Source organism: Octopus bimaculoides, chromosome 1 (genome assembly GCF_001194135.2).
Source record: "Octopus bimaculoides isolate UCB-OBI-ISO-001 chromosome 1, ASM119413v2, whole genome shotgun sequence".
NCBI classification, from domain to species: Eukaryota; Metazoa; Mollusca; class Cephalopoda; order Octopoda; family Octopodidae; genus Octopus; species Octopus bimaculoides.
Genome location: NC_068981.1, coordinates 132,106,790 through 132,117,009, shown reverse-complemented (window position 1 = coordinate 132,117,009; position 10,220 = coordinate 132,106,790). Strand labels below are relative to the sequence as shown.

At 33.3% G+C, this 10,220-nt stretch overlaps 1 protein-coding gene across 1 annotated transcript in view; it reads right to left on the bottom strand.

Moving 5' to 3' along the window:
* Positions 1-366: 366 nt before the first annotated feature.
* LOC106874669 (kelch-like protein 9) overlaps positions 367-10,220 on the bottom strand; it is a 32,315-nt gene continuing 22,461 nt past the window's right edge. The window contains exon 3 of the mRNA XM_014922466.2: positions 367-4,305. Coding sequence (XP_014777952.1) covers positions 2,938-4,305 — 1,368 coding nt within the window. The 3' untranslated portion in view covers positions 367-2,937. The remainder of the gene's footprint in view (positions 4,306-10,220) is intronic.

Genomic DNA, 10,220 nt, shown 5'->3' with positions numbered 1-10,220 from the left:
ATTAAAATAAATGCACTTAACTGGTTTCATATTTACATAATTATCAAGTGTACATTATGAAGAATGTGGAGTTTTTGCAAACTTTATTGTTTCTGAGAAACAATAGTTTGTGATACATCTCCACATTCCTCATAATGTACACTTTTGACAGTCATACAAATATGAAACCGGTTAAGTGTATTTACTTTAAAATTTAAATAAAACTTTGTTTATTTCTTGTGTATGTATGCATATATATATATATATATATATATATATATATATATGACTTGTGTATTAACACAATATTGTTACAGGATCACAAGGTTTGTTAAATATGTCATTCAACATATCATTGGACTTTAAAATATTTTTAACCAACATCCATTAGGGCAGAGAAAAATGTTAAAATACAACATATATTTAATTCTTTCTAAATTTACAGATTCCATGAAATTTCAGCATTGCACAGCTGTATATGAAGAGAGATAAAACAAGTTTGGCATATCTATGAAAAATCTGGAAGACATCTTCCACAGTTAAAAGATTTCGTTGTTAATTGGCTTAATAATGCAGGGTTTAGCTGCCAATATGGAGGTGGAAGAAATAAGTAAAAAATAGTGAAGCAATTCAAAAGTTACAGAGAAAGGAATATGTTGCATCTTCCAGTATAAACTTAATTTGTAAATGCTAAAATAGATTCTAATGAAAAGATAAAAATCTTTAGTTTCATAAGAGCAAGGGAAGGGAGGTTAAAATGAAACAACAGAAAATTTGTGAGAAATGTCAATCAGTCATATGAAACGTTTCCTCCTTGAATGTGACAAACAAACCACATAAAAGGGAACGATTTTAAATGATTTTTCACAAGTGATCTTTCTAAGAGTTAAAGAAGAAAAAATTATTTTCATTAAAATAATAATGATGATGTGATGATGATGATAGCATTTATTAAATTCAAAATAGATCTAATTTTTGTATACAATGTATTACTTGATTAATGTTTTTTATTTTCCCTCACATGAAATATAGATATATTAATTTCCTAGGAGGAGGCACAGTCTGTTATGTTCTTTGACTTAAGACTTTACACATTGGTACGGGCTTGCATAACATTTAGCTTGTTGGAAAATCCTTGTGCAGCTTGGTATGATCGTTTGGAATAATATTTATGATAAAATTTACAAATAACCCATTAAACTGCTGAAGTTAGATGCATTATATATAGGAGTAAAAAGTTGAAAAGTGAAAATCTTCAACAAATACCTAAAACTATTCATTTTAATTTGTATCTGCTGCAGCTTGCAGTAGTTTGCCTGAAAATAATAAGGACCCTGCAAAGCTGTAGAAGTAGCTGAATTTAATAGTCTAATGAAATTAACTTGCATCATGCTCCTTCTTTGTTGCTAGCATCTTAGCTTTCTTTATTTTTCAAATTTTAATAAGGAACAGCAAGTATTATAGGGTGCTGGTAAAGTATCAGCTAATTGGGTCCAATTTTAGTTCTATGTAAAACCATTTCACTCATGTTAATAATGCTTTTGGGGGGGAAATAATAACAATGCTCATTCTTGTCCTATCTAAAGTCACTAAACTTATCACCCATTAATAGATATCTTTAATTGCAATTAGCTGAATTAGATAACGGTTTGATAGTAAGAGGAACAAAGCATAAATAGTTATTTAGAAAGTTGTCATAGGATATAAAGATGACAATAATTGGGGTGGGGATCTTGATTTCTCTTCATTTGTGTTACTAATGCTCTTAGGAAAAACATGAATGTTGTATAGTCACAGAGTAGTGGTGAGCCAAATCAATGACAGCCCAGTTTTAATTCTTGGTTGCAGTTGCAGCCTTTCACTATCCTAATGCCTGCAATACTCTTTTGCACACTCTTGTTTCCTGCTCCTGTAAATCTTGTGCCTTGTATTGATACAGAAACTTATAATTAAATTGTAGATGAGTAATATACAGGATGTATTTCTGTTGTAAACTGATTGTGACCTGGTTTTGAGACCAAATGTAGCTATTTCACTTCACTCATGCCATCAGTGCCTTTTAATACTAAAGGTAAGGATGTCACAACCTCCATTTTTCCATTCTCTTTAAGACTGATAACCCATTAATGGTTACCTATTATTATTTATGGTCAGCAAGTGACTATTTATTGCACCAGATCACAGGATAAATACTTATCCTTACTGACTTTTAAAACACAAAAGACATTGCTACAGATTGTGAACATCCAAACATGGCAAAAGGAAGCAAAGCATGCACAAGTTAATAGGGTCATCAAAACTCTGAGATATGATATATACCTAATTAAAGCCACACAAATAACAAATGATACTGTCATATCATACTACAAAGAATAAGACTTTTCACTAACATAATAATGGCAGTTAATTTCTTTTGTAAATGAGGGGTTAAAATTTAATACAGTAAAGTTGTGAAAAGTTCATTGCTGATGATTTTACACCAATCCAACCTAAAGCTATGTCCACGCGGTAGAATTTAAAAATTATATTGTCTTGGTATTAAAGGATAAAAATTAAAATAAGCTGCTTAGTATAGAAATAATTTTCAATTTTCTGTTTTCTTATCTTTACATCTTTGGCTAAATAGTTTGCACAGTCATAATTTCTGGTGGTACCAAAGGCCATCATACTGCAAATGAATCATAACGATATTTCATTCTGCCATGGATCAACACATAGACAGACAAACAACAAACACACATATGTACACACAACACATTTCTGATCCTCATTTATAAACTAATAATGAAAACTTAAAAACCTTTATCCAATCACCGATGATTTTTTTCTTCCTTCACTTAAACCCCTTCCACAGCACTTAAATACAATTCAATCACACAATCAAATGTTGCTCTCTTCCTTGCAAACTATGAAAGAATATATATCGAGATACTAAGGAGTCTTATTGGGAATGCAGCATTATCGGAAAGGCTCACATCTGTTTAACGTGAGCAAACAACATGCCCTGCCAAGAATGACAAATGGAAAGGTGTGGGAAGTTTTTAACGTGTTCTTTACAGGATCATACTCTTGAATGATTTCTAAAAGCCTCTGCTCTTTCAGTCCACCTGTAATATAGATTTTATCATCACGTACAAAAGCACCTGCTTTTCGAATACTAACAGTAACTTCCATTGTAGTCCACTGGTCAGTGTTAGGGTTATAAGATTCAATAAGATCAATTGGACTGGCCAATCCATGACTATCCTCTACATTACCTCCAATTGCATAAAACTTCTCTTTAACACATGCCAAAATATGGTTGCAACGAGGTCTCAACATGCGTGAACGATCTTCCCACGTATTAGTAGAGGGATCATAGCGGAGAAAGTTGTTAACACAGCCTGTTGTGGTTTGTCCTCCACATACATAGATCTTTCCTTTACAAACGTCTCCAGCATGTCCATAAACAGCAATGTTGATTGGAGCTCTCCAACTCCACTGGTTTGATTCTACTGTATAGCTCTCCATAGTAGAAGAGATATTGTTCTTATCTTTTCCACCAATGGCATACAACGTTTTATTTACAGTAACCATTACAAAATCCTTTCGAGCCTCTAATAATGAAGTGAATTCAGTCCAGGTGTCAAATCGAGGGTCAAAGCGGAAGCAACGGGGTGAAGCATTAAAATTATGATCGTTGTTGCAAGTGCCGCCACAGACATACATAAAATTATCAACAACAATGACACCGGGGTTATACATAGGAATTAAAGGATTTCGCAAAGTTGTGAACTTCTCTGTCTTAAAAGTATAACTTTTAGGAGATTCGCCATGGCAAAGAACAAGACTAACTTTCTCTGACCGAACCTGAGTGCGTTTAGTCTGATACATAGGCTGTTTAAAAATGTTACGATTATATTCTTGAGCTTCACGGAAAAGCCGATTACATCCTGGATTATTCCTCATGATATGCAAACGAGCTAATTTATCAAGTTCATCTACACGTAAAAGAGGCAAGCGTATATTTTCAAGCAGTTGTGGTAAATACTGTTTGCGCACCTGATCATCCCATTTGACCCATTCAAGTACAAACATGACCAATTGGTATTCTGAAGTGACCCTTAAGTTGTCTCCAGCAAGTAAAAATGCTAGTTGAGTATGTGTCAATTGGTAATATTTTTCTGAAGTAACAATGCGTTCAAAGTTTTCACGGATGAAGTCACGAGATTTTTCTTGAGCATTTACAAGTGAATAAAGATCAGCAAGGATGAGGACATCAACACAGCTATCCAAATTAATTGACTTGACAAGGTATTCAGTGCACAATTCAACAGAATCAATAACCTGTAAGAAGAAAACAAAACTATAATAACAAAAGATCTTGGGAATTCTAAATTATCCTCCTTATAATAAAAATTCAGTACATGTAAAAGCAACTATATGTAAGTACTCAAAATTGTATAAATACATTAATACACCTGTTGGTGTATCACATATAAATTATAACATGAAATGGTGAACATAAGCATAAGATAATCACATAAAATTATAACATAAATGGGAAACAAGTGTAGAACATTATGAACTATTTTGAAACAAGAACTGTTCAGTGCCTGCACTGGAATATTTTGAAGTACAATTGTTTTTTTAACAAGTGTTTAAAGATGCATTTTGTTTTTACAAATATTTATGATGCTTGTAACTTTTATTTTCAACTTATTTTCTTTTGTTTTTTAGTAGTAGCATTGATATAATTTATTGATTGAAAGTTGTATGACATCACACCCTTATAATCCTAAATATTCCCTATGATAAGCTGTCTATCTCTCTCTTTAGCTCAGTGGTTTTCAAACTGTGATCCATGGACCACAGGGGGTCTGCAAGGACAAGACAGGGGGTCCATGAACAGCAAATACTTTTTATGGGCAATTTGATTTTATATATGGTTTTTAATCGAAATCTTTTAATTGATAATAAACCTATTTGTTAAATACTGTTAAATAAACAAATGTAAAAATATATGTTATTTTAAGCAAATATTTATGTATAAATTTCATAAGCATTTATAAGGGGGTCCCTAAGGTAAAGCCTGAAATATAAAGGGGTCCGCAAGTCAAAAAGTTTGAAAACCCCTGCTTTAGCTCATTACAAAGTGTTCATTTGACGAGAGGATCAAGAACTTATAGCACTTACTAACTTTTACACATATAGGGCTGTATCTGCATATTCAAGCATACAGGTATACGCATGTATATATGTGCATGTGTAAGTATATATGAATGTATGTATCATCATCACTGAATTTCTGTTTTGCATGCTGGCATGGGTTGGATAGTTTGACAGGGAATCAGTGAGCTGCATCAAGCTATTATCTCTTGTAGTTTCTGAAATGTTTAAAATATTAATCTATGAGTTAATGCTGTATTTTTCTTGCTGCATAATTATTTACAATGAAGTTTTAATATTCATCTGTGATTGTAAGAGTGGAAGCTATTTTGTCAGTCATAAAAACTGAAAAAAGATATTCATAGAAAGGCTTAACACAATCATACATTAAACTTATTACAACCTTTTGCCTACAGATATACTGTCTTTTGACTGCCTATTACTACTACAATGACCTCTGCTTCTTTGTGCTACATAGTTTCATGTCACCTCCATTCAGCCTATATATATATATATATATATATATATATATCCTCTCCTGTTATCCATACAGCCCTACATTAACTATTATGGCTGATCTTTCCATCCTCCAAAACTACAATTATCTGGAATCCTCACCTGCCCAAATTTTTCCTGTGAATGTTGAAGATGTTCAAATTGGACATAAACTCACTAGTCTAGGAGGGCCCACGAAAATCATAGCACTGCCCCTTTCTCTAATATATACATGCAAATGACATTGGAGTACAACACAGTTAGCTGATACATTGAGTCATGTCAAACCATCCAACTCATGTCTGCATAGCATAGGAGTATGTAAAATGGTGATAATGATACCATTTGCACATTTTTTACAGAACTTGATAGAAAAAGGATTTAAAGATTATAGTGCATTTTGAATTGTTACAGGTCAGTGGTTTTACAAAAGACAACTTGATATGAGAGAGAGGAATGAAGTTGAAAGGATTAAAGTGAGTAGGATACAGACTAACAGGATACTAAGTGAATTTATGAAAACTAAATGTCAAATAACACCAGTTCATTCCTTTGACACTATTTTTCTTGTATCCTGCAAATCACGGCTAATAGAGTAAAAAAAACATTGGTCCATGGTACACTTACTGTAGTTAGTGTGCCATGGACCAAGCAAAGCATAAAGGAAACTCAGCTTGCCTTAAATATGAGAAGTAGTGTTTGGGAAAAAATTATTTGCATTGTTCAAAGATTAAAGTTGCTCCAACAATATATACTTTTACAAATTTTCAACTGTTTAGGCAGTAGAGTAGCAGAAATGATGGGGTCAGGTTAAATGTCTTGTATTTCATTTCATCCCTTTACATTCTGGCTACAAACTCTTTTAGGATCATCTTCTACAAGTAGATTTGTGAGACATTGCCAATGCTTCAATTTCATCAACTTTCCGTTTTCATATGATTATTAATTTTTTTTTTTTTAGATAACCTATCTAACAAAAATGAAACCTGTTTTAATATTTACAAACATTTTGATCAGTATTCTCTATCATCATCATCATTGTCTTATTTCTGGATATATACATAGGAACATGATGTACTCAAATCATAAAAAAGGGTAAGAGTATGAGTATTAATTTAAAACAAGTTGTGCCTATTTTAAGTCCTGTGTGGTACTACTTACAAATCAAGGAGTAAGGTACCTGATGTCAGTGAGGTTAACAACCTGAAAGAATCTAATTGTATTGATAACAATTTTATCTCAGGCATTTAATCTTTTCTATAAATGTTTTCATAATAAATGAATGTTTGCATAGAAAAAATAATTCAGTTTACTTGAGAACCTTCGCCATCATTTAACATTCACTTTCCATGCTGGCATGGGTTAGACGCTTTGACTGGAACTGGTAAGCCAGAAAGCTGCACCAGGTTCCAGTCTGATTTGGCATGGTTTCTACGGCTTGATGCCCTTCCTAACACCAACCACTCCAAGAGTGTAATGGATGCTTTTTATGTGCTGTAAATTCAGATAAGTTAGCCATTTAGTGTTGTTGAAAACAATTCATACATAGATAGGTTTGTTAATGTTAACATATTTAATGCAAAGAGTATCAGAGATAACTCCAGGTGTATTTTGATCAATCCTAAGCTACTGAGCATAAAACCTACTGTATTTGCTCAGGCATTGATGAAAGAATCACTAAGTAACTGTGCAGGATAATATATTTGTCTGTAGTTATTTTAGAAATTAAACAATTCAGATATATACCTAAGTTTTTGTTTAGAATGAAGTGAGATATGAGAGGACAGTAGCCAAAATGATCAAAGATCATTTTGGCTGCTGGATTAGATCTACCTAATTTTTCTATGGGACCTGAAAATGAGAGATTTACAGCATAATGTCAACCATGCCATTTGTTTCTATAAATTTCCTCCTCTGCAATGTTATTTTCACTAATTCTGATATTAGAAATACACGTGTTTGTTACAGAGCATTGGTCATGCTAGGGGTCAACTCTGTGCAGGGAAATTAAACTAACATACTAAAATTACACTTCAATATAAACCAAAATAGACAGGGTGTTTTTTCTCTCTCTCTCTAAACATATTTTTTACAGTTGTATCATGGGAGAGCCAATCTAGCCAATTTACACATCACACTGTGTAACACAATTTTTGTCCTTAGGTAGCAACTGTTATTTCCTATTTGCTTAGATCCTAGAAAGTATGAAAAATGGCTAATATTGCCTTCATATTTTGCTTGCTTTTGTTACATTTATTCAAACTCCAAAGAATTCCTCTTGACACATGAGTGACATGCTCAAGTGGTTAAGATCAAGCAACTGACAAATCTGTGGTATGAGCAGAATATTTGCTATAACAATATTTCTGTTTCAGGAACTCAGCTCTGAATCTGTCTGAAATGTAATGGAAAATGTGTCAGTTTCAAAACATTGACGTCCAGGTCACAAAAGCAAAATTTGAAGGGAATAAGTCATTTCTTTTGATTTCACGACAGAAATATATAGAAAATAACACATACTGACCAAAGACAAAAAAAAAAAATTAAAACTTTGTTACACAGCATTGTTATCACCATCACTTTTTCTTGCATGAGACAGAATTTGTCGAGTTAGATTTTCTATGGCCAGACGCCCTTCTTGTTGCCACTCCTCACCTGTTACCAAACAAGGTAATATTTTTGGATGGCCAAACATGTTTTGATGGATATTGAAAATTAATGACATTCATTTATGACAATTATGTGCTGTCAAGACAAGGAGACACAAACGCACACACATGTATATACATATATATATGTATATATTTATGCATATATATAGACACACACACACACACACGCAGACTGGGCTTCTTTCAGTCTAGCCAAAGTAGAAAACACATGCCCAAGGTGCCATGTAGTTGGGAGCAAGCTTCTAACTATACAGCCATATCTTACCTGTATATTGTGTATATACATTTAGATGTATTAGTGTTTATATATAATACTTTTTCTGTGAGTGACAGCAGTTACATTTGCCAGCTGCCATCGCTAAACAGAATAATGACTTTGCCACTTGACCCTTCTAACTCCTTCTAGGCCACCAGGGGCTGGAATGGAGATAACAGACCTCCAATGAAATCTATTGTTTTCAACAATATGTCTATCCTTCTGGCTAGTTATAAAAACTAGAACTCTGTAAGCCAAAGTTAGTTAATGAGAACCTGGTTGGCAAAAAGATAACAGAGAGGCGACCACAGGCAAAATCCAGTTAGTGAGACAATTCAACTGAGAGAAGGCTTACCAGTGAAAATGTCAGCTATGATACAGAGTCTTATCACAACACCACTGCTGTTTAAGTGTCAGGCACCATGAAGGTATCATTTTATCAACTCCCTACATTTAACATTCACTCTATCTTCCTCTAATTCCTAGCTGGGCCACTAGCAGTTGACCAAACATAACCAGCAACAGCATACAAGAAAAGATAACTCTATTGTTTTTATATGATACACACACTTGTCTGTCAAGGCAAGACATTATACAAAGTAATGGTAAATAAATATTTTCTTAAACTTCAATTGCTGTTCTTCCATCTTGCATACTGGCAACCAATATGTATATGTATATGTATATGTATATGTATATGTATGTACATATATATATATATATATATATATATATGTATGGGAGAATTCATGAAAAAACAACAGATGAAGACAGGTGGTGTAAACAACAAATGGATGTATTAGTATAACGCTCGGGAATAGAGAAAGTCTTTAACGTTTCGAGCCTACGCTCTTCAACAGAAAGGAACACAAAAAGAAACAAGGAGAGAAAAAAAAACATATGTGTAGTGGTCAGCGATCTATCATGGCGAATACAAGACAGAAGGATAACACAGGAAAGTTAAGAAGAAGGGGAGATAACAAAAAAGTAGTGATCCCAAAACGAAGGTGCGTGTGCGTGAGAGAATGCTGGTGATCTTAACGTATGCATGTGTGTATGTAGGTGTGAAGGTATGAATATATATATATATATATATATATATATATAAGTACTGAGAGAGAGAATATGTGTGTGTGTGTGTGTGTGTGTGTGTGTGCGCGTGTTTGTATGTGGATCGTTATTTTAACATCCTTTTTTTTTTTTTCATGCTTGCAGGGGACAGATGAAATTCGTTGAGACAGATTTTCTGTTGCCAGATGTCCTTCCTGCTTGCAAACACGTCACTTGTTTTGAAGCTAAGGAGATATTTTTCTTTTCGTCCTTCAAACATGAACAGCATAATGGGCAGACATGTTTAACAGAAGATTGCAAATGAATGACATTGCTTATATGATGGTGATGTTTGTTAACAACCATCACATGATGGTGATAAAGATGATGACATATAAATAAATGACAGGCTTCTTTCTGCTTCTATATACAAAATCCACTCACAAGGCTTTGGTTGGCCCTGTACTGTAGTAGAAAATAAATATTGCTGTCATGTAGTAGGACTGAACCTGACACCACATTGTTGGAAAGTGAACTTCTTAACCACACAGCAATGATTTTATATGTATATACATTATATGTATACACACACTTACATCTATATATATATATATATATAT